Raw genomic sequence first — 27,284 nt, forward strand, 5'->3', positions numbered from 1 at the left:
TAACTTTTTACCTTAAATATTTTTTTAAATACTGATCCTAGCGAAAAAGTGTATAGCATATTTAATGTAGACAATTTTACGCAGATTACTTATGTATCAGAACATTTTTGCTACAGGTCACCGTTTACGAGTTATTTATAAAAAAACTACAAAGGGACCTTTAAACCCGATGACTGATAAGTTCATCAGCGTCACATAACATAAATTGACCTCCGCATTGGATAGACAGCAACATTGAATGTTCCAGTAATCAAAGAAACTTAATTGCTAAATTGGAAATCAAAATAACTAAAATGGGCCAGAATCCCCAATTTTAAACTACTACGTTTTGTGCTCATCGATGTTAGTGTCGTAAGCGCCATCGACAATAAGGTCCCTTTTCATAGATAATACCACATATATATTTACAGCGTGGACAAAGTAATCAAAGTGAAGGATTCTATTATGACTGTGCTTGATCTTAATTATCCTGAGCATAGTGAGGGATTCAAGTGTTAATGTTTAGGATGAAAACGTTTTTGATTGACAATGACACATAAAGTTTTTTTTATAACTTTATGTGTCAATATATTTAGTATATAGGCTATTAAACAAAAAACAAGATGAGAGCTGAGAGTTATACGACCTAAACAAATTAAAAAGAAACATAACGACGTAAATTTAATTCAAGAAATAGTACACTTCTATGCTTCGCTTTACTTCTTCTTTTCCTTTTCGTTATCATTTGCATCGTCAACTGTAACAATTAAGTTATCGGGTTATTGGGGTTTGGGTCAAAATCCAAAGAAACTTGCACCATAAACTAGCATGTACAGTAAGCTGCAGAGTGCAGAGATAACTGACCCCCGTTCACAGAAACTTGTTTTCAGGGGGTCAGTTATCTCTGTAGCTTACTGTACATTGTCATCATTTTCTTACTTACTTGAAATCTCATGTCCCTTATTTTCTGTGTAGCCCTCTATACACTCTTCACATGGAGTAGTATCGCATGGGTTCTCAGTAGTTGTGGGGAATTGCGGGGTCAGTTCATCTGGAGGAGCCTGAAAAATGGAAAAAGAATTATTATAATATTTTTATATCCTTTAGACAGCCACACAGACATTAGGACAGTGCATTAAATTGATCTAACCAAGAGAGTTTTAAATTTAGCCTCTCTGTTAGGTAGTCAATTAACTTATCGCTTAGTCGCTTAACTTCCAACAAAATCTAACAAATTTCAATAACCTCTAACTCCTAGCCAGAAGTTTTTTGATATTCCATACCTACCTAAAATTTTAATAAAACTAGGTGTGTGATAAAATCTCTGTTTACGTCATATATCGTCTGAGGAGTTAAATATGGTTAAATAACATTGTGAATTCAATTAAGAAGAGGATTATAGATTATATATGCAAACCTCAATTCGGTACAGATATGAAATCTTGCAGGGGTCCCAAGTGCTGCAGAATGTTGCATTCCGTATCAGGTCTTTGCGAGGCTCGTCGCCAAAGTAATCGAAGCTGATGACTACGTTGTTATCGATCGCGCACAACTTCAGGAAGTCATCCATTGATATCTGAATATAATTGAAAAAATAATCAAAATTCTTCATCCCAAGCTGCTCAAGCTTAATATATAGCATGCGACCTGCGACGTTGCACTACCTACTCCAAAACTCTTAAAATGTTCTAACCAAGCATAGTAAATATACGCCAACTGCATGTGTGGTGTTTTCATAATTTATATGCAGCATTAAAATATTTTGTAGGAAAATTACAAAAAATAACTACTTATAAACCTTATTATCTATAAGGTTTATAGTAATTTTTTACCTAGCCATACGCCGAAATTAACAAAATTCAATAAAAACACCGTGTATTGTATCAGGGTTTCAATATGCAATGCTGAGCTTCAAATTAGTATTTTAGTTTTTAGGCCTCTCTATATTTCTACAACGACCTTGGATCACCTATCTCGAAAGTATACCTACCTACCTTAGTTTTATTTCCACAGTCCAGCGTCCCATTCTTGAAGTAGTTGTTGTCCCTCTCTCCATTGCCGAGACAGAACATCCAGCCTTCGTTGAAAGAATATTCAATGGGAGCCACTTCAGCTTCGATACAGGGGTCGACATCTATCTGTAAAAAAATGGTTTACTTAATATTAAAACCATTCTAATACCTTACCCACAGCAAAGACTCAAGAGATATCCCAAGAACGTTCTTACTCAAAATATACAGTTTTGTATCGGATATATGAATTAAACATCTTTTATCTTTGATAATATCTCTCGTTTTACCAATTCTGAAAATAATATCTTGGAATTCCGTGTGAAATATTAATTTAAAATTATTATCCTCTCTTCGAAGAGATCTGCGCGTTTTTATCACTATTCTAGAAAAAAAGCCCTTGTTACCTTTACAGACTCCTTGCCAAATGTGCATTTCCGTTCATGCATATTCGCCTGCGTTCGGTATGCGTCCTGATCAGGCTCCGAGCCAGTGGGACATTCATAGTAATTACCTTGAACAACATTTCAAATGAACAACAGACTTTATGATTGAGAATCATGAATTTCCAACGTAATTTTATTAAACTTCTGTCATAGAAGTAGATTACAGACTGAAGCAATTTTTGTAGGCATAAGTATCACTCGGAAACAATATAGGTACCTACCGTTTTGTATAATATAGACAGTTCTGTGCGAGGCGCTGACGACGGTGCGGATGGTGAGCCCATTGCCGCCACTCTTGATGTTTTCCATTAGAACCTCCTGTGCCGCGCGCTGCTCACGCGACCACTTCGCCGCCTCCTCCGCCAGGATCTGCCGGCTCACTTTACCCGGACCTTGGGTAGACTGTAAGAAAGCAAATAGCTAAATAGCATTCAAAACTTTTTTTTTGAACGCCAAAGTACCAAAGGGTCCAACAATGGTAGTGACCTAAAAATGTGAAGAAGTACAATACCTAACTTAAGGCGGCACGTTGCAACCCTAGGTACAAAACATTACGGCCCAAAAAATCTGAAAGTGTCTGGATTCAACGGGCATTAATAATGAACTTAAGGGGCCGTCACAATAGATCACTGCTGGGTCGACATGGCACTCAAAAGCACATAAACACCCCAAAATTTAATAATAAAATAAAAGTGTGAAAGTGTGTTACCTGAGGTGGGTTCTCCATGATGACATGAGGCCGGCCTAGCGTATGCTGCCATATTAGCTGTGCCGCCACCTTGAACTTGGCGCTGTGGTGCAGCGGCTGGATCTGAAGGATGCCGTACCACGCCAACTCGCGGTACACGCTATCAGGCAGGTACCCAGTCTATAATTCATAATTGGAAATCACAATATTTTTGACAATAAGATCCTTTCGGCTCCTTCCAAATTTCAATAGATTGTATGTTAAATTTGTATTCTTACTTACAGGCATGAAATCCATGTGCCACTGAAATTACAGAAAATAATATAGGATAGATAATTTGAGGCGTGTGTACTACTACTACTACTAACATGAAATTAAAGTCGCAAGGTTAAAAACCAATTTTTATTTTACCTCCTCCTCGGCCTGCTCCGTAGTTGGGATAAAAGCTGAAAATAATTATTTTTATTTACAATATGACAATGTTTAGCTACTTGGATATGATACTGTTGATATATGAATTTACCCTCTATATTACCACCACTTATGATCAAATTTAAAGCTATGAGATTCCGAAAACAAATTACAGAAAATAGTCTACCACTTATTGGAGGTTTTTTTCTAAAACCACTTAGCCAACCACTAAGGATTCAAGACAACATACCATCATCTTCGCCACTCTGTTGATTACTTTGCTTGGCTATTAGGATCTAAAACAATGGAAGACTTATTTAATTGCTATAGTTAACAATGTATATCATCTTGATCTATTTTTTATACCTGGAGAATTAAAATTAGAAACCATTTTCGTTTAAAATGCTGTAACATTCTTGCCGTTAACACCAGCACCTAACACTAGCCACATGAAGGAAATCCTTGATTTTTTTATTTTGCACTAATAGCGTTATCGCATCGTTAAAATGGAGTAATAATAACAATAAAATTAATTGAAGAAATTGGTACCTAACCAAAGGGAAAATTGTTTTGATAAATCTCGATACGGAAAAATTTACGTGTCGGTGGAAAGGCAGCGGCAGCGGGGCTACCGCGAAAACCAAAATTCAAGAGACGTTTTTCAATTTTCGCGGTTGTACACAAGGCAGCCGACCTGAAATAATTATTTGTACAACAAGAGAGCAACGTGTGATATTTCTTCGAGTGCTTATTTTGAGTCCTATGTAAGCGAAAGATTCTATAATACTCGCTACGCTCGCTCGTGAATCTAATTTAGAATCTTGAGCGTAGTAAAGGACTCAAAAGCGCACGAGATGTAAATAACTTTGATCTCGTGTTCTACATACAACTTTTCACCTCAGAAGTGAGAACATATATTAGACAATCCGAACCTGAAAAATGTAGGTAAATCCTTACTTCATCACTTATTCACTCATGTTTTCTTAAGATATTCTAACAATTAACTTTAAATACCGCAATCAAACACAAACAAAACGAAATAAATTTCAGTTAAATAATATGAAAATAACGAACATCTATTGACACTTCGAGCGACAACTATTTTTGTAAAAGGGGTATCGATTAATTACATCACACATTAGGGGGAGGGAGGGGGTCAAGAAAATGTGACATGTTGTGACAAGGGGGAGGAGGAGTCACAAACTTTGAACCGTCACTTTAACTTCATCAGTAACCGAAAATTTATTTAAATTATTTTATACGCCAATATACATTTAGATAACAAGTTTTTGAAACGATAATCGTTTTTATTCGTTTAATTTTATTTCTTAATCAGTTTTGGGTTATAAAATTACTAATTATTCTTTTGTCAAAAATATTTTGATAAAATATTAAATAAATATTTGCCGATTTCGTTGAAGAAATGTGACGTCACACCAGGGTTTGCTAAATGTGACCAAGTGTGACAAGGAGGGGGGGAGGGGTAAAAAAACCTAGAAATTCGTGTGACGTAATTAATGGATGACCCCAAAGAAACTTTGCAAGATACGTACCGAATTGTGGATATTACTATTTGTCAACCATAGTAGAGATTATTAAAAGTAAAATTATTTATTTTGCGTGATAATCTGTACAATATTTGATTGTACAATAAAATACGTAAAATATTGTATTTTAACAAATTTTAAAGTTTATTTTCATTAATTAATTCTCGTACGTGATTTGGAACGACGCCTTCTGACGTTTTTTGGGGTTCTATTATAAACCAGCAATATACCGTTGAATATCGTTTGAACTTTTTTTGTCTCTTTCTTTTTGCTAACGACGTGAAATTTAAGGGACAGAGAAAATAGAATCCAAGTACATACTCGTATTTCGAACTTGTATTAGGTCTCACATGTTGAAATGACATATGATATGTCTGTCTCACTCCGTGAGCAAAATGCGATTTTGTTCACTGTTTTTAAGTAGCAAAGTCCCTTGTTCGAGCTGGTGAGGTGAAAATAATATTGTAGTAAGAAGAGCCATGTAGAGCATTACCTTGCCAATACCATGCCATTAATTAAATTTAGTGAATAATAAATAAATATAGTGAAAAATAGTTCGTATTTTCACGGCAACTTACGAACGTGTCTTGCTATTTTAGTCAGTCTCGGTACAAAAATTACCGAGGTTGATTGAAGTAGCATGACAAATACGAACGTTTCCGAGAAAATACGAAGGAAAACAATTATGACTACAGCTTGGCAAAAAAGAGTAGAAATTAAAAAGTGGCAACACTGTAGTGTCGTCCCGTTTTCTTAAGGCCCCAGTACACAATGGCCCATCGCCGGCCACTCCAAGGGACGCATTTATGCGTTAGAGGGAGCAAGTGATATTACTATCTCATTCTACCGCATGGCTGCGTCCCTTGGAGTGGTCGGCGATGGCCCATTGTGTACTGGGGCCTTTATATAAATTGGTTTGACGTTTGACGAATGTTATAAACACACTCTTCCCAGGTTATATGTGAAAAATAAATAAAAAGACCAATATAAAAAGTGGAAACTTTAATTTTACTTTCTGAAGCAGTCGAGCCGCCCCACAGTTGCCTCGGCAGCTAATACCTCACGTTAAGCTCATGATAGTCTGGCTAGAAAAAACGAAACTAATTAGTACAAATGCAGTTTAAATATTCCGTTACTTTCTTAATGATACATGACATGACCATCAAATTATTTAATTTTTTGACAGAGATATATGTATAGGTATCACTCTCCTAATGGAACCCGGGGTGCGCTTAGCAGGTTTTCTCGCAATATTTGACCGAAAAGCAATTGGTGAGTAAAGATCAAATGATATTTCGAACATAAGTTCCGTTGCAAGGAACTCATTGATATGAGATGACGTAGTGGCACAACTACTCATAGAAAACTACGTATTAAAATTGTCACTTTAATGAAATCTACCCTCAAAATTGCAATTATTGGGAAAACTTTTACTCGTTAAAGTCTGTGCGAAAAGATAAGAGTCAAAGAATGTATTGGGACTTTGGGACTCTATCGGTATATTTATTTTAACTTGTTACTGCAGTCAGGGTTGGGCAAAATACTGGCTTCCACGTATTTCAAATACAAATTACAAAATACATTTTATAAAGTATTTGAAATACCAAATACAAATTACTTTGGTGACGGGTATTTGAGATACAAAATACAAATTACAATGTTTAAAATAATGTATTTCAAATACAAAATACCTTTAATTTTTTTGTGTCTGTCACCAGGCTGTATCTCATGAACCGTGATAGCTAATAGGCAGTTGAAATTTTCACAGATGATGTATTTCTGTTGCCGCTATAACAACAAATACTAAAAAGCACGGAACCCTCGGTGGGCGAGTCCGACTCGCACTTGTCCGGTTTTTAACGTATATCCTTTCCTAAAAACTTATAGGGTCATTGCGCTAGTTTTCGTCCAGCTCTAGTTTACGTCCACTTGACGAAATTTGAATATAAACCTACATTGCTGCACAAATTTGGACTGATTTCCTTAATGTCGAAACAATATATATATATATATCTGTCTACATATCAAAATTATATTTCGCAAGTAGTAAATTAAAAATGAAATATATTATTTGCTAATCCGTCAAGTGGTCTAAAACTAGAGCATGGACGGAAACTACTGCAATGACCCTATACCCTGGCTGTTGACGAAAAGTTCCGCGCAGAATAGCTCGCGCATTGTATTTGCCCTCGTACAAGTCGTATATTATATTTAAATAAACGTTCCATTTTAGGATTATAGAATTTAGTAAAATGTATTTTGTAGAAATGTATTTTGATGCTTGAAGTATTTGAAATACAAAATACACGTGAGTGCAGCATTTGAAATACCAAATACAAAATACTTTTCCATGTAGTATTTGAAATACAAATACAAAATACAAAAATGTATTTCAAATACATGTAATTGAAATACTGCCCAACCCTGTTACTGCTTGATAACATAAAATAACTTGATAAAATACCGTATCTTCATCAAAATGCAGGAATGTATCTTCAACGACCAGTTTCAGCGAACGCTGGGCGCGCATGAGGTGTCGTGCTTCATCAGCCCCACGCAGCATACCCTCTCTCAGACGCAAGCACCCACTCAAGTCCAAGAACTGTGACAAATACAATACTAAAATTTATTTGGCAAAATCTGACCGGGGGAATTCCCTACATAACTTTTCTTTTTAAATGACAGCGACAGCGTACCATTACCAAAGAGAATAGATAGTATAGAGGGTTCCTGTCATAGTAAATTTTGTAGTCACAGTAAATTTACTGCCATCTATCGACACACGACTAAAACTCAAAACGAAAACGTATAAAATTATCAAAAAAATTTATATATATGGATAAATGATTTTATTATTTTTATATAATTTTGACCCATGTTCATTTACTGATATCAATGTGTTAAAATTGTTAAATATGAAACGGTGTCGTCACGCCATCTAGCCGAGCATAGGCTAAAGGTGTGTGCGTCATCTATCCGAGAATGACTTTTTCTTGATTTCCGAGGCACGATTTTTCCTTAGACTTTAGAATATTCATCTTATACGAAGTTACATATGTCTTTGCCATTACGGTACCGCAACGCAACGTCCGCAACCTCTTTTGTCGTAAACGTAAAAAAGTATTGTTGCAAATAGAATTCGAAATATGTTCCGCTCTGACATGTAAAAAACACTCGTGTCAATATTAGTCTCTCAATTTTTGACATATGTACTTGTATTTTTCATACAATTTTCATAGTTTCCGAAAATTAAGTAAACAACGTATAATTCATAATGGTCCTTGGAACCAAATGGTCCTTTGCCAAATTAATGGTTCTTTGTACTCTGACATTTGTATATATTCCTTTTAAATTTGTGTAGATTATGTATTTTTAATTTTATTGTGTACCTATTGTATATTTTGACATGTGTTTTTTGACATTAAAGATATTGAATTGAATTGAACCGGATAGACTGCTAGAACTAAATGCAATCGCTTCTCGATGAAATTAGAAAACCGCGCTAGTGTACGCCGGCAGATTGATTTGGCCACATTGATCTTAGGTTTTTGTGATACAGAAAGTAAGCAATTCTGAACCACTGACGAAATTTTAAAATAGTGCTATTACAATGGGTTGGCATATATCAGACAATATTTTACCTCTATAATGTATGATGCGAGGAAAGATAAGTACATATGATAATAAAATGGATAAATCAATAATATTGATCTCAAACATATTGTAATTTAGTAATTGGCACAACACATGCAAGTAATGCAGCTCATGCCCTCATAAATAAAAACTCACATAAATAGTTTTGTCGCATAAATAGTGTTTAGTTTTTTAAGTTTATAAAATATATATGTATGTTAGTCTGTAAGGTATTTGTAATATGGGCCTTGTTGCCTGACTTAAATTTTAAATAAATAAATAAAAAAAATAAAAGTTAAAAAGGGAGTTGCGCAGGTAAAGTATGTTGTAAATTTCTATAGCTTGAGGCCCAGGTTACCATGAGATTAGGGCATTCGCGTACGCAGGCAATCACATCGTCATCCTCCAGATATTCGCTCTTGGGTATGCCCAGCCTGGTGATACGCGCTCCCACGTTACGGATCACCGCCCCCATTCCACGAGATGACACGGCTGTGACATAAAAACATGGTAAGTAAGAAAAAAGTTGATCTCATAATATCACTAACACCTTATAAAACAAAGTCCCCCGCCGCGTCTGTCTGTTTGTATGTGTGTATATTCGCATAAACTCAAAAACTACTGAATGGATTTTTATGCGGTTTTCAGCTATCAATAGAGTGATTCTTGAGGAGGGGCGGGTCGCTAGTATTTGATAAAATGGTATGCTAAAACAGATACCACATACTTATACTACATTCACAGCTTAGATTGATGTTATTTGATTCTAAACATGGTATTTTTTTTCTATCATAAAGGCGAAAGCGTCCTCAATTTTTTTATGTTGGAATGAAATGACTATATTTGTATCATACTCACTAGGACAATCTCCGAGCTCCAAAATTGTTAAATCCTTACAGCACCTCGTCACGTCTTCCAAATTCGTATCCGTCGCCTCATACATTACAACAAGAAACTTCAACTTGCTCAGACGACAAACAGCTTCGAAAAAATGATCGCAATTTATAACTTCATCTAATACACGCTCTAAATTTGGCAATTTATTCAGGATTAAATGTATATCTTCATATATATTATAAGGAACATCAATGAACTCCAGCTTTGTCAGATTGTGACGGCTAGCAGTGGCGAGCAAATTGCACATTTTCAATTTTCTACATTTATTGAACATCAGGGATTTCAACGCTGCCGATTTGATGTTGAGCAAACATTTACCAGTCACGATTTCATTATTGTTTATTTCCAATTCTTCTAACACGGAATTGTTTGCTATAAAACTACTGATATATACGTCTGAGACCTGTAATAAATACTTAGATTAGTTTAAGGACTTTAAAATAAGGTAATGTGGATAAAACATAATGGATAAAACAAACAGTTGCTAACTTCACAATACCTCTCTAGTACTAGATCTCAAAACCACGATAATAGAGTTACTTAGAGCAAGACAAGTCTGCAACGATTTTGATAGCACACGCAGTGCAAGTATTATATTATTTTAAACGTCTTCTATGAAATTATGAGGTATAAATAACACTTGCACTGCGTGTGCTATCAAAATTGTTGCAGACTTGTGTTGGTCTAACTCTATAAGTATGGGTACGTACTATACCAACTTACCAAACTCGATCAAGTCAGAATCTGGTTTAGGTGAATGAAGACGTAACGATTCGATTATATTATAGAAGCAAATCTATAGGTATAGGTAGACCACATCTATAAATACTTACACAATTATATTTTTTGAAATATAGTCTCCGTAACCACTTGAAGTTTTTCATGATGAATGGTTGGTAAGTTTTCTTCTGATTCTCGGAATATCTGTAAAAGCAAAATGGTAATTTAATACTCCAACTGAAAACTCGCAATAACCATGTCCACGAAGAGTACATATTAAGATACTTTATAATTACCTCGAGAGTTTCAAGATTAGGACAGTTTTCTCCTATTGTTTCCATATTGTGAATGGTAGTACAGTAAGTGCTTACAACAGATGCGCCAAGTTTGCTGGTCCAACGTGCGAACGATAAATAATCGGCTGCTCTTTTATTGAGAACGACAACTACTTCATTATCACCTAAATAATAATTCCCGTAAGCTCCATTCAAACCGTAGTCGTCATCACAAAATGATAACCAGTTCAGAGGATGCCGAATAGCAATTCGGAGACCTGTAAATTAAGTACCAAATGACACATAGCACATACACACAAAACATACTAACTTAAATTTGATTTGATTTTGCTCCCTGTTTTCGGGCGGCAAAGTACAATTTTGTTCCTACCGCTGAGGTGAAAAGCCACTTAATTTTCTCATTCGTACTTACGTCGCAAATACTTCAAAACCAATTCTTGCCATCGGTGACTGACTCTTTCTGACTGTATGACATATTTAACAGGTATATAGCTAAGCACTGCCATCCAGCAGTCCTCATTTAGATAATCTAGTATGGTAGCTTTATTATCTGATTCGGTCGTTGACATCTGTATCATGAATAGAAAATGAAATTATAAAAAATATTGATATAATAATGTTTTCTTGCTTCTTAGATTTACATACAAGAATAGAAAAACAACCAATAATTACACAATTTAAACATTAAAGCAGCATCAATTACAAGAACAAAATAGTTATTTGTTTTACAAGGGGGCAAAGTTGTTATTTAACCGCTTGTGCTAATATTGATACACGAGCAAGCGAAAGATTCCAAAATTGAACCACGAGCGTAGCGAATGTTTCGAAACATGGAATCTTGAGCGTTGCGAGGGTTTCAAAGCACGGGGGGTTAAACAAAATTTGCCCCCGAGTGAAACACAAAATTTTTCACCACACCAACCCGAAGCAAATATTAAATGTAAAATATCAAACAAAATCAGACCAAATCAAATTCAAATGAATGTTTATAAATATTTGTCATCCAAAATCATCATTTATAAGTAAATTCTACCAGCAAACATAAGAAAATAACTCAAAATTTGCATTTGATTACTTTGCCTCACATGTGAATAAAATGCAACTTTCCTATCAGTTATTTAAGTGCAAAGTAAACCTATTCGAACTGGTGTGGTGAAAAGCATATTATTAAGTACCTTAACGTTCTTGCGCCATAGGTACAATTATTTTACCGAAAATAGAGGCCTTCAACTTTAAGTTTTTTTTTTCAACCGTACAATATTTTTGTTATAGGTAAGTTAAATTTTTTATTTTTTATTGGCAAACTTTATCTTAGGAATAAAAGGATCATATTAGAAGATAAACTTATTTTTTTTCTCAATATTAGGTACTAATAAAGACATAGATAGTTATCTGTTGAAATCGTCGTGAATCTCGTGAAACGAAAACTGGCTAACGATAATTAGGTACCTACAACCAAATTTTGTAATTTGTAGAAGGCTCAATCGTGTTCATTTAAACGTTGACAAGTTCTTTTTCTCGCTGTAGGCACATGCGTACAACATATAATTATAATTTAATATGATACAGTCATATAATAACCAGTTTTAAAATAGAGATGTACATGTAAGTGAATTAGTAATTTTATTGTTATGAGAATGAAATAAGGAATAAAAACTCACCTTACTAATTTTGATCTTCAGTGGTATATATTTATAAGTTTTAAATCTACCTACTTCACTTCACATCAGTTAGATGGCGACACATGGATTAAAAGTTTTCCTTATTTACTGTCTTAATTAATATTAACTCACATTTATAGACGGGTCTAACGCGAATTTTATTAAATTACCTTGTGTTACCTACCGACGTTTCGACACATGTTTCACTGGTCGTGGTCACGGCTGACTAATGTCCCAGCAAAATGTCAAAACAGAGATTTGTGCAACTACCCGACGAAAAGTGTATGGAAAAGTTTGGGGTAGACATCACATTTTCAAACCACCCACTACACATAATGTTAATTATTGTCAATAGTCCAACACGCAACACTCACAATATCCACACATAAATCAAGGTAATTGAATAAAATTCGTTAGACCCGTCTATAAATGTGAGTTAATATGTGTTCAAAACGCGAAAGTTAAAATGTCTTAATTAAGTCCAAACTTTTCCTTGTCTGGCCAGACAATTCACTACAACTATGAATACTATGAGAGTTATGTTCTCTTTGTACTAACCTACTAACAGCTAAAGCCCCCTCCAGGCTATGCGCGTGAATCGCGGGCGAAGCCGCGAACGTGAGTGTGGAGTCGATTTCGCTGTCTGCGAAAATCGACGCCACACTCGCGTTCGCGGCTTCGCGCCGCGATTCGCGCACGAGTGAGGAGGGGGCTTAAGCTTTGCATGGTTGAAGCAAAACAATACACAGCCATAATAATGCTCGACCTGACCTGATAGTGTAATAGTGCTAACACACTATCGCACTGTTCCGCGACCTTGGTGCGTCGCACCCATAACTGAGAGCGGTAAACAGATATCTCTTCCTCGCTCTCACTTATGGGTGCGACGCACCAAGGTCGCGGTGCGGTGCGATAGTGTGTTACGGCCTTAATACAACATCATATCTACTGCAAAACGTAATTCAAGACCAAACAAAGCCGAGAAACAAAGTAAGAAAATGTTGCCACTTTTTACTAGCGCGTCTTGTATTTATATAAAAATAAGTAAATAAAAGTACTTTTTTAAATCGTAGGAGTAAAATTACTAAAGCTGGTCAAGCAAATCTTGTCAGTAAAATAAGGTGCGAAATTCTAATTTTCTATGGGATGATATCCCGTCGCGCCTACATTTTTCAAATTTGCCGCCTTTTTCTACTGACAAGATCTGCTTTAATAAATAAATTATCTTAGCGTGATTATTTTATCAAAAGGAATTTAGGCCCCGTTCGCACGGCAGCTTTTTCAACGCGCGTTAAAAAAGCGTTTGAATGACACAAATGGATAACCATGTATGTATTCACACGAAGGCGGTTTTTAAGCGCGGCGCTTTTTTATCGAGCACTGTTCGATTTTCGGCGTTGAGCGTTGGCGTCAAATTGAATAGACCATACGGAAATCCGTGTATCTGTTCTCACAAGCGTTGAAAAAGCGCCGGCGCTGCTGTCAGTTGGCTGTCAAGTGTCAATTTTTGGTGTTAATCGTCAAGATTATTATTAGTTTCACCTTAAAAATGTCAACTTATGCTTACAAATTCCTGAAATATTCAAGCTATATTCAAATAATACGTCGTAATAGCAAATAAAGTATGGCTTTGCTGAGATGCGTACGTGGCAGTACGACTCACAAGTGATTTTTAAGCGTTCATATGAACACAAATATTGGAAACGGTAAAAAAGCGCCAACGTCGGGTTTTAACGCAACGCTTTTTAAGCTGTCGTGCGAATGGGGCCTTACTATTACAAACAAATTATTGCAGTGGCAACATTGTCTTACTTTTTTTGGTTTTGAATATGCCGGCTACATACGTAACGATAAATCGTTGCGATAAAACTGTAGGGCTACCGCCAATACCGAAAATCGTCAATTGCGGGCATTTTTCTCTGTCACTCTAATTACGCCTTCATTGGAGTAAAAGAGTAAGATCCCCGCAATTTGCGAATTTCGGTTTTCGCGGTAGCCCCTCTGTGCAGTCCGACTGTGCAGATAAATCGAACCGTGTGTATGACAAATCGTTACGATAAATCGTTGATCGGTGGCAGTTGCAAATTATATCAGAAAAATCGTTGTCGAAGCGAACTGCACAGTTTTATCGTTGCGTGTGGATGGCGACCGTTCATTTCGGCAGTATTTCACGTCGCTCGCTTGTGTGCGCACGTGGGTTACCTATTATTCAAGTAAGTACATTAATGAAAAAAATAAACTTTAGAATTTGGAAAGTAAAGAAAGTGAATTAAACTAACATTTATTATGTGTAATCAAATATATATACTGTTACTGTCTATCCTTCGGGGCCCCCTGAGGAACGGGGCCCTGTGTGCACGGGCCCCGTGTGCCCTTATGGTCAAGACGGTACTGCATTTAGTGCCAGTGACCCGATAGTAGGGTTCTCTGTTCGTAGTCGCTGTTTTTGCAAGCTTTTATTTAGTTTCACCTGACTGTTGTCTGTCTGTTTGTCGGTCTGTAATCAAATCTAGCAAGTTAAATTTGATCCACTTCCCGGTTTCCGATTGAGCTGATTTTTTTTTGTATTTGCATTGTATTTGTAATTTGCATGTATAAATCGGATGACAATCCAATATTATGGCACCATTGAGCTGATCTGAGGATGGAGACAGGAGGTGGCCATAGGAACTCTGTGATGAAACAACGCAACCTAATAGTGTTAGGGGTTTTTATAATTGTCTTGATGAGTATTAGTTGTCTGTTGTAAGAAAAGTACAGTCAGCAATAAAAGCTTGTACCAAAAATGAAATTTTTGGCAAAAACTTATTTATGTACTTACGGGATTTTTCATGTTTTCCTACGCTCATACTATAATTTTATTTAATTGTATGGCTTTACCTACATTATACATCTGTATAATAGAGAAATCATAAATCTAACTCCAAAGCAGTGCCATTGTGGATGACATGTTGTTTCTGATGAGCTTTGCGGAGAACTGATGATCGGCTCCGATATCGGAGGCGTGTGGAGGCACTAGGAACGTTCGATTTATCGCACAGTCGGACTGCACAGTTTTATCGCAACGATTTATCGTTACGTATGTAGCCGGCATTAGACTCTCGGCTCGCGGCTCGTCTCGCGGCGCGTCTCGTGGCTCGCCTCGAGTGGCCTTGAGCGCATGAGCCTGTCGAGCTAATGATTACACTCTCGCCTCGTGGCTCGGCTCGAGGCTCGTCTCATGGCTCGTAAGCTCGTCGTGCTAATATATTTTAAACACTAACGGCACGGCATAAGGTTTATAATCGAATGACAAGTCGAACGCGAGTGTGAACGCAAGCGCGCGTCCCGCGCGTGCCCCTTTGACTCGTGCCCAAAAAACCGCTCCTCCACGCGAGCCAGGCGAGCGCGAGCCGAGCCGCGAGACGAGTCACGAGCCTACCGTTCACACTCGCGTCTTGTGGCGCGGCTCGCGGCTCGTCTCGTGGCTCGTGCGAGAGTCTAAACCGGCTATTAGAGTAGGCGCGCACGAGCTTCTTTGTCGCCGCAACTTTTTGTTTTCTCTCTGTCGCACTTAACTTCGACACATGAGTTTTGTTTACTGTGAAAATGACCAAGGCGGCCGATTAGGCTATGTTAATGCACGGCATGACAATGCTCGACCTGACAATAGTATCATAAAGTCTAGCTCGAGTACTAAAAACTTGAGTCAATAATGGACAGTAAGTACTATTACTTATTCTGTGCTGTGATAATGTGATAATGGCACGGAGTTATAAGAAGGAGTGAACTGTCACTTTTTTTGCCATACTAAATTGAACCTTATCACCGAGCCAGAAAGGCGTTCGTACCAGTACAGAGAAAACGGTCCACTTGAGATAGCAAAGGTGGGCCGCGGTGTCTCACTCGCACATGTTGCCAATGTTAAAAATATACCATTGTGGTAGTATTTATATCAATATACTACTGAAATTAAATACCTTCTTATATTATTTAAGTGCTATATTTAGAGTGCGGTTCTGATATCTTTTAGGAAATTTGTGAATAATTATGATGTCAATATTATTAACTGATTTAACCAAGCATGTGCACAACAATAAAAAACACTAATTTTGATATGGTAGACATTGTAGTAGTAAGTTTGAATATTAATTGGTATCCCTAACCCGATGACATATTTTCAAAACACGTGAATGCAAAATTTCTTAAAAATGGTGAAGAAATGTTGCGTTAAAGGTTGTGGGAGTGAAATAATTTCTAATTGTGTAATATCGTTTCACAAGGAAGCCACAATTATTACATTTTACGATAAAAATACAAGTTAGGCATTGTCAAACTCATTAGGGTGACCATGATGTCGGCACGATGAGAACCAGTTTTACCACTTCCTTTATGGTTTTACACAATTCTTATTACGTACTTAAACGTAAGTTTTCATAAATAGGTATGTATTTATTTCGGCATGTTTAAATTGGTGAAATGAGAGCCAATACATAATAAATAATTGCAAAAATTGAAATCCAAAGTCCTTAAACATTACAGACACATTTATAAATTGTTATAATAATAAAAAAACACATAGATAATAAAAGAAAAATAGAAGTTTATAGTAATTTACTGACTTTTGGGACGATACCAGCCGGCCTAGCCAAGGTTACAATCGCTATCGCTTCGACAACGAAAAGCATTATGTCTCTCTATCACTCTTCCATATTGGTGCGACAGTGACAGTTGCGTTTCGATCGCTACGGAGCGTAAGCGATCGGCATCTTGGCTACGCGGCCAGAAACGTTACTGGGAATTTAGCCCTCATACGCACGAGCGCTTTTTCAACGCGCGTTACAAAAGGGGTTGAATCCGTCCACACGCTAAATTCGATTTAACGCTTAAAGTCGAAAAAAAAAAACAAGGTCTGATAAAAAGCGCCACCACCATCGTGTGAACAAATACACATATTCCCATTTGTTTCATTCAAATGCTTTTTTAACGCGCGTTGAAAAAGCGCTCGTGCGAATGAGGGCTTACCCTCTTTGGAAAATTTACTGGGAACGGCACATCACTAGTTTCTTTACATTTCACGACTCTTCTCTTTTCGCACAGATGGCCTACCACCGTGAACACCGAAGTTCGCAAATTACGGGCATCTTTCTCTTTTATTCCTATAAAGGAGTAATTACAGTGACAGAGAAAGATGCTCGCAATTTGCGAACTTCGGTGTTTATGGTTTTCGGTGACGCCGAAATAATTTTTAGCTTGTAAGATTTTTACTATTGTACGTATGTTAGTTTGTAAAGCCCCCTCCAGACTATGCGCGTGAATCGCAAGCGAAGCCGCGAACGCGAGTGTGGAGTCGATTTTCGCAGACAGCGAAATCGACTCCACACTCGCGTTCGCGGCTTCGCCCGCGATTCACGCGCATAGTCTGGAGGGGGCTTGAGGTATGTATCTATCGGCCTTAGTCGCCTGATAATAAATGATATTTATTTTTTATAATTTAATTTATGCTCCAGTGACAATTTATGCTCTCACTCATACCCGTGTTCTAGACAGACGTTACGGCGGACCACATTCCTGACGATCCACCATGTTCGTGGTCCAGTACGCCTATTAGCAACAGCTTTTAGAACAACTAAATTAAGTACCTAAGATTGTGTGAAGCGTTTTACAGAAGAGAAAAAAAACTATATCCATCCCTTTTCAGGCCATAATACTAGTACAGCGAAAATACAGTATGATTCTCTATAACTATGCACGAATAAGAAAAGATCCTGGCCAAACTATATATTCAATGTTATCCTAATATCCCACGTACATATGACTTATGGTCACCCTAATTAGAAAGAGATGCAACGGCCCACCTTGACTTCTCATGTGGACACACTTTTTGGCTAATGTACTCTGTCCGGTTTACTCTCTAGGTCCGTGGATAATGGCAACATACATCCACAATTGTCAGTTTTGCATTGTGTTTCGCGAGAGGTAACGATTTTCGCTAGAGGGAAATAATCAAATATCATTATAAAGGTGAATAAAAAGTTTTCAAAATGAATACCCTGGATAAACAGTTAGCAGACTTACGGATCTACGCGAACGAATTGGACGCAAAGCTCCAGGACGACATAAATGCTGCCAAAATGAAACCTTCGATTCCACCCAAAAAAAATAAGGTGCCGCAGCCGCAAATACCTCAGAGTTGTATGGTGAAGTCGGCCTGCGAGCCTTCCTACTCATCGAGACTAGAGTATGGGAGCCGTACGAGCTCAACCTACTCTAATCTAGTGCCCGTAAAGAGCTGTATCGTGAGGAATACAGCGCGAGTGAAGAGCGGCGATGTGTTCCTATACAGCAATTTATTGCCACCGGGTGGTACTAATCACGTCTACTCAAACATTCCGATGCAGCGGAACTCTGAGAGCATATACGGCGACAGAGACGCGAGGTCTGAAGTTTCTAGAATAAGCGATGTTGGTGCACAGTCCAACTATAGTGAATTACGTCGCCCCGGTTCGGCTTACCCCCCGTCCTCGGCTTCAGTGAACGCACAAGACTTTTCCACGTATGGCGGTTCGCAAACATCCTCAACATATGAGTCTCTATATGAACCGATCAATCCTAGACCATGTAGTCAGTTATCTGGAACATCCTTATATGGTGGTTACGTCGGGACTGCACCAGAGCCAACACCGGAGCCGGATGATGAGTTGTACTGTGGTAACTGCTTCCGGTGCGGGGGCAAGATCATGGGCGAGACTACTGGGTGTACAGCCATGGAGAGGATATACCACATAAAATGCTTCTGCTGCCATCAGTGTGGTATCAATTTACAGGCAAGTTTGAATTACCTAATCTCATAATTTTAGAGTAATACTGACCAAGGGGATGCCTAAGTTAATAATTTTAGATACTTAAAAGTAAATTAATAACAATGCAACATATTCAATACAAAATATAAATATACACTTAACATATAGTGCATAAAGGACTTTCATAAAGGGAAATTCAATTAATCTGGATTCCTATGGTGTGAGTCATAGCAAGTCCTACCTACTAAGACTATATGGGACTATTGCCTGAAATAAATGATTTCAATTAAATGCAAGACCCTATACCACTTCTTCCTCAGTCTGTCAATGCTGAGGATTGCGACCATGTATGCTCTGTCTCCATAGTGTGCAAATATAAGCCATATAGGTCATGCATAGGGCTGCCATTTGTCTGAGTTTCCCCGGATTTGACCTAGTTTGGAGGCTGTCCGGGGGGTTTTCAAAAGGTGCCCCTGGGAAAACCCGGACACTTTATATGAGGAAACACCTTATTGAATTTAATTATTTACCATATAAATAGATGTCTGAGGAAAAAATGCGATTTACGCCAAATGTCCGGGTTTTTTTAAGTCTTTGTCCAGGTTCGGCGAATTTAGAGATGGCAGCCCTAGTCATGCACTGCACATCAGACCATCTCGTGGGTGATTTTCCTCGCGCACGCTTATCATCCACTTGACCCAAGATAATCTGCCTTTCTAGATCATGCTTTTAGACCACATGATATGACCAAAAAAAGATGAGTGTGCGTTCTTGACATATTGTAGAGAGCCGTGTGGTGGCCCTATACCACACCCCGTGCTAAAGACAAGGACACAGTTTTATAATTACGAAACAATTCATTTCAGGGTCGACCATTCTACGCCGTCCAGGGCAAGGCCCTCTGCGAGCGGGACTACCTGGCCACTCTAGAGAAGTGCTGTGTGTGCGGTGACCCTATCCTCGACCGCATGCTTCGGGCCACGGGCAAGCCATACCACCCACGCTGCTTTACCTGTGTGGCGTGCCATAAGAGCCTGGACGGGATCCCCTTCACAGTTGACGCTGTTAACCGCATACACTGCATAGAGGACTTCCATAAAAGGTAAGTTTAAAGATCATTCTCAGTCTGACAGGATACATTAATTCAATTAATTAATTTTTATTGCAGATAGAATAAATGATCCATATTACATTAAAATGACGTACACAGTTAAAATAATAAATAGGTAAATAAAAAAAATATTAAAATTTCAATCGAAAATAACAGTTCACGATCACGCCCAGAATGCCGTTGTTACTTCCCACATACACGTACATGTAGATGTAGCCCCACAAAAGTTCATGTTTTTGCCACATCACGTTTTGGCTGAGGCATCATAGCTTTTAGTTCCGCTGCCCCACACTTTTCATATAACCTTTTCCTTTTAAATCAGTAACCAATGTAATAGACGTCGCAACTATTGCCGTCGTATTTCCCCTAATCGGATGAATTATGAATCAAAATATTCTCCGTTTCAGGTACGCGCCACGCTGCGCGCTCTGCCGCGAGCCGATCGTGCCCGAAGGCGGCGCCGAAGAAACCGTCCGCATCGTCGCTCTAGACAAGAGCTTCCACATCGCCTGCTACTCCTGCGAAGACTGTGGGTCTTCATTATGCTCTAGACAAGAGGGTAGGGGCTGCTACCCACTTGATGATCACCTGTATTGTAGGGAATGTAATGCGAAGCGCATACAGGACCTGTCGCGGAATATCAACTAGTTTGCTAGTAGATCTTTCAGCGCCAGCCGGGCTAGCACATGATTGGCGCGATAGTATCTCGCGGCGAGATAGACTACCTGTCCCGCTTTAATTAACATAGAAAAAGACGGGTAGTCTGTCTCGCCGCGAGATACTGTCGCACCAATCATGTGCTAGGCCTACTGTTACTGCAAAGACTGCGGATTTTCCCTGTGTTCCGACAAAGAGAATTAAGTAGAGTTGCTTTCCTTTGTCTATGGTTCCGGGCAGAAAGGTTGAGGCTAGCTGCTACCTAACTTGATGGCCACCTGTATAGGGAATGCAATGCTAAGCGTATACAGGATCTATCGCGGAATATCGACTAGTGTGCTCCCTAAACTAGTTTGGTGTATTCAAAAGGTACTTAAATACACAATACAGTACGTAGCATCCCCCTTTTTTTTTTAAATATCTGTCGTTAAATTTAAATAATTAATCACAATGATTTAGCAGTGGCGCTACTGTGCACGTCGATGGGCTCTTAAAGGTTAACATTTAACGAGATGACGCGTTTGGCAACTATAATAAACTGTAGAAAATACTGTTTGTATTTTTCACAAATGCCATATCGACATCTTAGCTTTATCAGAAGTATTAGAAAAACGCCTCATTTCCTCAACACTTTTCTGATATTGCAGCCATTCCCCCCTGCCACTGAAAGTTTTTTTACAACACTATTTGGTAAAGTCACTGTACCTTTATATTTATACTTCACTGATTATTTGGATAATAAGAGAGGCTTTTCTAAACAGATTGAAAGGCCAATTATCATTTTATTTAGGTACCTCATGCAGAAGTTGCTATTCAGTAAAACATCTTAAAATTTGTCTTCACTGTAACGTGTCCAGATCATTACTGTTATTGCTGACTGTACAGTACTTACTACCTGCAATTTTTGCATTTAAAGCATATAAGACATCTTGAATATTAAATGGTAGGTACTTTAATGCGACTAGACATATACATTTTTCTAAATATAAAAATATTTTGAAAAATTGTTCATCATTTACAAAAATTATAAAGGTTCCGTGACACAAGCGCGTTTTCCGGGCGGGGCGTGAGCGTTTTATATGTAAAAGCGGCGCGCCCCGCTCACGCGCCGCCCGCAAAACGCGCCTGTGTGACGGAGCCTTAAATGTTGCATGGGTTTCAAATGCATTTATTTGTATATAGTAGTTGTGTACTTTTGATTATACATATTTGTCAATTTTGTGATGTTGTTACTAAATATTAATCAAAATAAGACCACTTTGATGTTTGCAATATTTTTATAGTTATAAGTGAAATAATCGTCGTTATACATATACTCTATTGTAATTAAGGTCTATGTTTTGGTTGCTAAAATAATTATTGGACAAAGTTATATATTAGTAATTTTAACCTTTTCGCCGCCATTGACTTGATTATCAAGTCAATTTCGTGCGCCACACGCCACGACTTGATATGTTATACGGCACTGATAACACTGTGGGAACAATCTACATAACGTGTACATCGACTGACACCGTGTGTTGGCAAGAAACATTTATAATTGAAACAGGACGTGCCCTGACAAGGGCGTTTGCGTTGTTCTGACAAGAACAGTTTGTGATTTATAATAGAAACAGGACGTGCCCTGACAAGGGCAATTTGCTTTGCTCTGACATTAGCTGTTTTATATTGTCCTGAGAAGGACAGCCATTGACTTGGCGGTGAAAAGGTTTAGATGTTTTTACAGAAGAGATTAGCCTTTTAAACGCCAGGCCGATCCTGTGCGGCGCGTCGTTGTAAAACTTGTCGCAATGCGCGAAGATTGATATTGGGATGTATTTAGCCGCACGTGTCAAACACTTTGACCTTTTGGCGCTTTAGCCGTCAAAGGGTTAACCCTTTACCAGGCTGACATTTCAAAAATGAAAATCTATTGTCAGTCTTCCTCATCGAAACTAGAACACATTTTTGAAGTGCCGTATGTGGGAAATATATGTGACGTTCCACGGGAAAAGGTACCTTATGAGGGTTTCTAGTTTCGGAGATATGAAATGTTTTGTAAAGAGGTGAAAAAATGCTCAATTTTTTTTTATTGTGTGATCTGAAACCTTAATGCGTAACGTTTGTTTACCTGTTTTTATTTTTGTTATAAGTTAGTTATAAGCCTAGTAATGTCGTCTCAGAGTTTAGTAGAAAAGGTACCTTATGGAAAAAAGATTAAAAATTCCCAAAAAAACTAGTCAATACGGGAAAAGAAGTTTGGTAGAGAACTGTATTAGCATTCTGCAAAACTAATTTGATAATTTCAGTTCTGGTTGGGGCGCCTCGCAAATATTATAACCGTACATAGACCGACATCACAAATCCAAGTAGCCTGCTATTATACCAAAGCTACTCTCATCAAGTCTTTCTTAACTAGAATAATCTTCATTTGGTTTGGTCGCATGCAGTAAATCAGCCATTGGTTGGTGCTGAAAAATGCCAATATCCGACGCATTACCTTATGGAATATCTGAGGTCATTGAACCTCAATGCCGCTTATCTTCAATAGCAACCGAAATATATTATTGATAGGAAATAGACGATTTATACCATCTTAACCCCAAAATATTATTAGTTTATCCTAACTGTTCCATCATCATCATGCCTCATCATGTAACTTAATCACAAGGTACCTTTTCATTACATACAAATTATTGGTCTTTTTTAAGATTATTATGACGAAGAACTAATTAAATTTGGGGCAGTTTAATGTAAATTAATATTTTCTATTCATAAAAGATAAACTGTAATATGATTGATATTTTGTAGTGATGTATTATTAGATTTATTTCCATAAGGTACCTTTTCGTAAATGTATGGAGCAAATACTGTTATTGTTATGTAAGTTTAAAGTGGCATAAGGGGTTTAATATAGTATTTAGTTGCGGTTTTAGGATTTATTTCATTTGAATGACAGAATTTCTTTCATATGTGCTCAGAAAAATTGATTGTGTGTCACATTAAAAGTAAAAATATTCAATTTTGTGATTTTATATGAAAAAGTCAGAAAATACATTTTCACCTCTAAATCGGTATTGTTTTTTGCTTAAACTGTCTGTCAGTGTCGTTTTCTAATAGATAAAATTTAAATCTTGAGAGCGCATTGCAATCAATCGTGAAAATTAAATAAAACTTTATTTTCAAGAGATTGGTTAGTATACACATAAATCAGTCGATATCAAAAGTTTCTATTGGCATTACAGAACAAGTCGCAATATTTTTTTAATCTCAGATATATAAGGTATTATTATTTGTAGTCAACTATGTAACTTACTTCAGGAACATAGTTTTTTAGGCGGCTAAACTTAAAACTTCTCTATCGTAAAGTTGCTCATTTCACAACATTATTTTCAAAAAATCATATCTCTGTAACTACGCAACCTAGAAGGTTGATCTTTTGTGTTATCGATAGCTTATTTATTGTAGATTACTGGGGTATGCATAACTCCATACCCGCCATAAGGTACCTTTGACCGTGGGACGTCACATATATTCCTTAGGTAAAAGGTTATACATATAAGGTTTGATCGTCCAATTGGCCTGATGACAAATTTTGAAATCCCTTTTAATATTATCGGTACACTTGTATTGGTTCCGAAAAACACAATATTTCAGCTATACTCATAAGATTTAACATAAATAATTGCATTTTATTATAGCTAGTTTAAACCTCGCGCGAAAACGCCTCACACGCTATTTGTGACGTCATAAATTATGGTGGTAGACATTGTTTACATACTTACAGTTACGAATTTCCCTTGAATCCGAATGATATTGTTAATTCAGCACCATATATTACGATTAGGGGTGATAAATACATTACAAAAATTGTTCACAATAAGTCATTTTATACAAAGACTTTCACACGGTTGCAATTTAAGATGAATTATTTAGATACATGTAAATTTTGAGTGAACATCACCGAGCGCGGGGTTTACTTTTTAATTTTTTCTAGTTACGACAGCCAACATGGCAATGATAGTTCCATTCAGCCAAAAAATTAAAAAAGTTTTTATGTGAAATATCGTATTATTTAGCGTTTTATTTATATAATAACAAATAAATATTTACTTTATATCGTGTAATAATATTTTTTGGACGTAATAAATGTTTAGTGGCGAAATAATATTTTTTTTGAACTTCCAAACTCTTTGGTGAGGACGTAATGGATTACAGTCAATGAGGTTGTCTATGTTGCTCTAAGAAATATGTCATACATTGATGACGTCAATTCTTAGCTCGCTTCTGATTCGCGTTTCAGTCAAAATGGCCGATTAGAGAATTTTGCAGTTTTATTTTATTGAATATATTAATAATCCTAATGTTTATACTGAGATTGGGCCATTTTTTAGAATCGTATTTACGTATATGTTTCTTTGAAACCATTATTTCCATGATTCTTTGTTACTGTCATCAGGCCAATTATTACTATAATTACTAGCGCCACGGCTAAATAATCGTGATTATTTAAATTTAACGAAAGATATTGAAAAAAGGAGGCCGCTACGTACTGTATTTTGTATTTAAGTACCTTTTGAATACAAGACTAGTTTTTATGTTGTTGGATTCGTCAATCTATGCGTCCAAAGTTAAAACGGCCGTTTTTGTTTTGAGTTCATAGATTGACGAATCCAGCAACATAAAAACCAGTTTGATGTATTCAAAAGGTACTACTATTAAATACAAAATACAGTACGTAGCGGCCTCCTTTTTTCAATATCTTTCGTTAAATTTAAATAATCACGATTATTTAGCAGTGGCGCTAGTGTGCACGTTGATGGGCTCTTAATATAAATGTTGCATCGGCCTCGTATTAAGTAGTATTATTGAAACATTCCTAAATAGCATTTGTATATTCGTATAAGGCTAAGGCTGTGTAGCGCTCACCATTTTAGTAATTGTATTGCAGTATTAGTTGAGTAGAATGTGATTGTAACATAAGTTTTTCTAAGAATTAAGTTCTTGCATTTCATGAATGCGAGTAGATTCACGAAATTAGACTCTAAGCTCATGATAATGGGAGTTGATGTCAGTGAAATGCAAGAGCGGCGCAAGTATAGTCGCCATAAGATAAATCGGAGCGGTCAAGGTGCTCAAAAATGTCTAAACATGGACATTATCATCTTGATAATGGAGTTTTTGTTCAGATATGTGTGAACCGTGAACACCTCGGCCGCTCCGATATATCTGATGGCGACTGTACTATAGTCTGTCTCTTTAGGTATTAAAAAAAACCGGGCAAGTGCGAGTCGGACTCGCGCACGAAGGGTTCCGTACCATAATGCAAAAAACTGCAAAAAAAAACGGTCACCCATCCAAGTACTGACCCAGCCCGACGTTGCTTAACTTCGGTCAAAAATCACGTTTGTTGTATGGGAGCCCCACTTAAATCTTTATTTTATTCTGTTTTTAGTTTGTTGTTATAGCGGCAACAGAAATACATCATCTGTGAAAATTTCAACGGTTCGTGAGATACAGCCTGGTGACAGACAGACGGACAGCGGAGTCTTAGTAATAGGGTCCCGTTTTACCCTTTGGGTACGGAACTCTAAAAAAGTAAACAATTTGTATATTTTCGGGTAGTTATAACATTTATTGGTTAACCAACCAAATACAAAACCGCCTGGATCAGTCACTGAACGACCTGACTTTAACTTTCATCTACCCTCAACTGGCTTAAGCAGCCATTTGAGGGTAGATTTTGTTTACTTTTATTTAAATACCTAAAGATACAGAGTAGTGCCGGTTATGCTTTTATGCAGAGTGCCATGTTTAATGTGTAAAAAACATAGTTTGTAATTTACAACAAGCTTCTTTACAGCAATAGTTTTAAGCGTATGTTATTGGATTTGTTAGTGTTGTACTTAATGTTATCTAGAATGCCATGACTGTATTATAGGTATTAAACTTAAAATTATACTTACTCCGTCTAGAGATTTTATGACTTTTATGTATATCTATGTTTATGTATCTTTGTTCCTTTATCCCCTGCGCCTAATAATGTCCTGGTTAGATGTAAAAATATCACTCACACGCCAGCCTGATTGCTTCAAGTGTCCCAATAAAAAATATTCAGCCTTGATAGATAGATAAAAATTATGAGTTGTTCCCTCATGTTAGCTGGTATTTCTTACTTTGCTGCCCTAGTATGCAATATAGTTATCAATCGACCTCTACCGATGAATGGCTACCATCAGGCACCTGTATGTATAAAGTAAGATACTTGAGCAGTGGTTTCTAAACACTGAATTTTTAACCTTTCCAATATGTATTTGTAAAACCTATGCTGCGTTAGAGTGCTATAGGCACCGTGCGTAGCGATGACTCTGCCATCTCGTGACTCGTATCCGAAACTTTTACCTCAAGTGTCAAAAATTCTACTATCAAACCACGGAAAAAATTCTGAATTTTCGTGTTAAATTTTGC

At 37.2% G+C, this 27,284-nt stretch overlaps 3 protein-coding genes across 3 annotated transcripts; 1 reads left to right on the plus strand and 2 right to left on the minus strand.

Moving 5' to 3' along the window:
- Positions 1-566: 566 nt before the first annotated feature.
- On the minus strand, positions 567-4,023 carry LOC134794489 (uncharacterized). The gene is made up of 11 exons (XM_063766301.1): positions 3,900-4,023; positions 3,784-3,829; positions 3,534-3,568; positions 3,405-3,425; positions 3,144-3,302; positions 2,656-2,836; positions 2,396-2,502; positions 1,974-2,117; positions 1,397-1,555; positions 923-1,040; positions 567-736 (listed from the first exon to the last, which is right to left on the minus strand). Exons 1-11 carry the CDS (start codon positions 3,945-3,947, stop codon positions 696-698), a joined length of 1,059 nt encoding a protein of 352 aa, XP_063622371.1. The 5' UTR covers positions 3,948-4,023; the 3' UTR covers positions 567-695.
- A 3,449-nt stretch (positions 4,024-7,472) lies between these two features.
- Positions 7,473-11,192, minus strand: LOC134794552 (uncharacterized). The gene is made up of 6 exons (XM_063766361.1): positions 11,039-11,192; positions 10,627-10,883; positions 10,444-10,534; positions 9,572-10,013; positions 9,072-9,205; positions 7,473-7,682 (listed from the first exon to the last, which is right to left on the minus strand). Exons 3-6 carry the CDS (start codon positions 10,492-10,494, stop codon positions 7,473-7,475), a joined length of 837 nt encoding a protein of 278 aa, XP_063622431.1. The 5' UTR covers positions 10,495-10,534; positions 10,627-10,883; positions 11,039-11,192.
- Positions 11,193-18,211: 7,019 nt separating this feature from the next.
- On the plus strand, positions 18,212-20,874 carry LOC134794136 (lipoma-preferred partner homolog). The gene is made up of 3 exons (XM_063765842.1): positions 18,212-19,093; positions 19,936-20,171; positions 20,588-20,874. Exons 1-3 carry the CDS (start codon positions 18,311-18,313, stop codon positions 20,826-20,828), a joined length of 1,260 nt encoding a protein of 419 aa, XP_063621912.1. The 5' UTR covers positions 18,212-18,310; the 3' UTR covers positions 20,829-20,874.
- Positions 20,875-27,284: the final 6,410 nt, after the last annotated feature.

The sequence above is a fragment of the Cydia splendana genome, chromosome 10 (genome assembly GCF_910591565.1).
Source record: "Cydia splendana chromosome 10, ilCydSple1.2, whole genome shotgun sequence".
Lineage (NCBI taxonomy): Eukaryota > Metazoa > Arthropoda > Insecta > Lepidoptera > Tortricidae > Cydia > Cydia splendana.

Coding starts and splice junctions, on each gene's coding strand:
- LOC134794552 (XM_063766361.1), bottom strand. CDS start 10,494: ATGAAAAACTTCAAGTGGTTACGGAGACTATATTTCAAAAAATATAAT. Junction 10,014..10,443: donor ATTTCAAAAAATATAATTGT/GTAAGTATTTAT, acceptor TATTTATTACAG/GTCTCAGACGTATATATCAG. Junction 9,206..9,571: donor GGAGCTCGGAGATTGTCCTA/GTGAGTATGATA, acceptor TTTATGTCACAG/CCGTGTCATCTCGTGGAATG.
- LOC134794136 (XM_063765842.1), top strand. CDS start 18,311: ATGAATACCCTGGATAAACAGTTAGCAGACTTACGGATCTACGCGAAC. Junction 19,094..19,935: donor AGTGTGGTATCAATTTACAG/GCAAGTTTGAAT, acceptor AATTCATTTCAG/GGTCGACCATTCTACGCCGT. Junction 20,172..20,587: donor ATAGAGGACTTCCATAAAAG/GTAAGTTTAAAG, acceptor TCTCCGTTTCAG/GTACGCGCCACGCTGCGCGC.
- LOC134794489 (XM_063766301.1), bottom strand. CDS start 3,947: ATGTTACAGCATTTTAAACGAAAATGGTTTCTAATTTTAATTCTCCAG. Junction 2,503..2,655: donor TGTCTATATTATACAAAACG/GTAGGTACCTAT, acceptor ATGTTGTTCAAG/GTAATTACTATGAATGTCCC. Junction 2,118..2,395: donor TTGGCAAGGAGTCTGTAAAG/GTAACAAGGGCT, acceptor ATTTTTTTACAG/ATAGATGTCGACCCCTGTAT.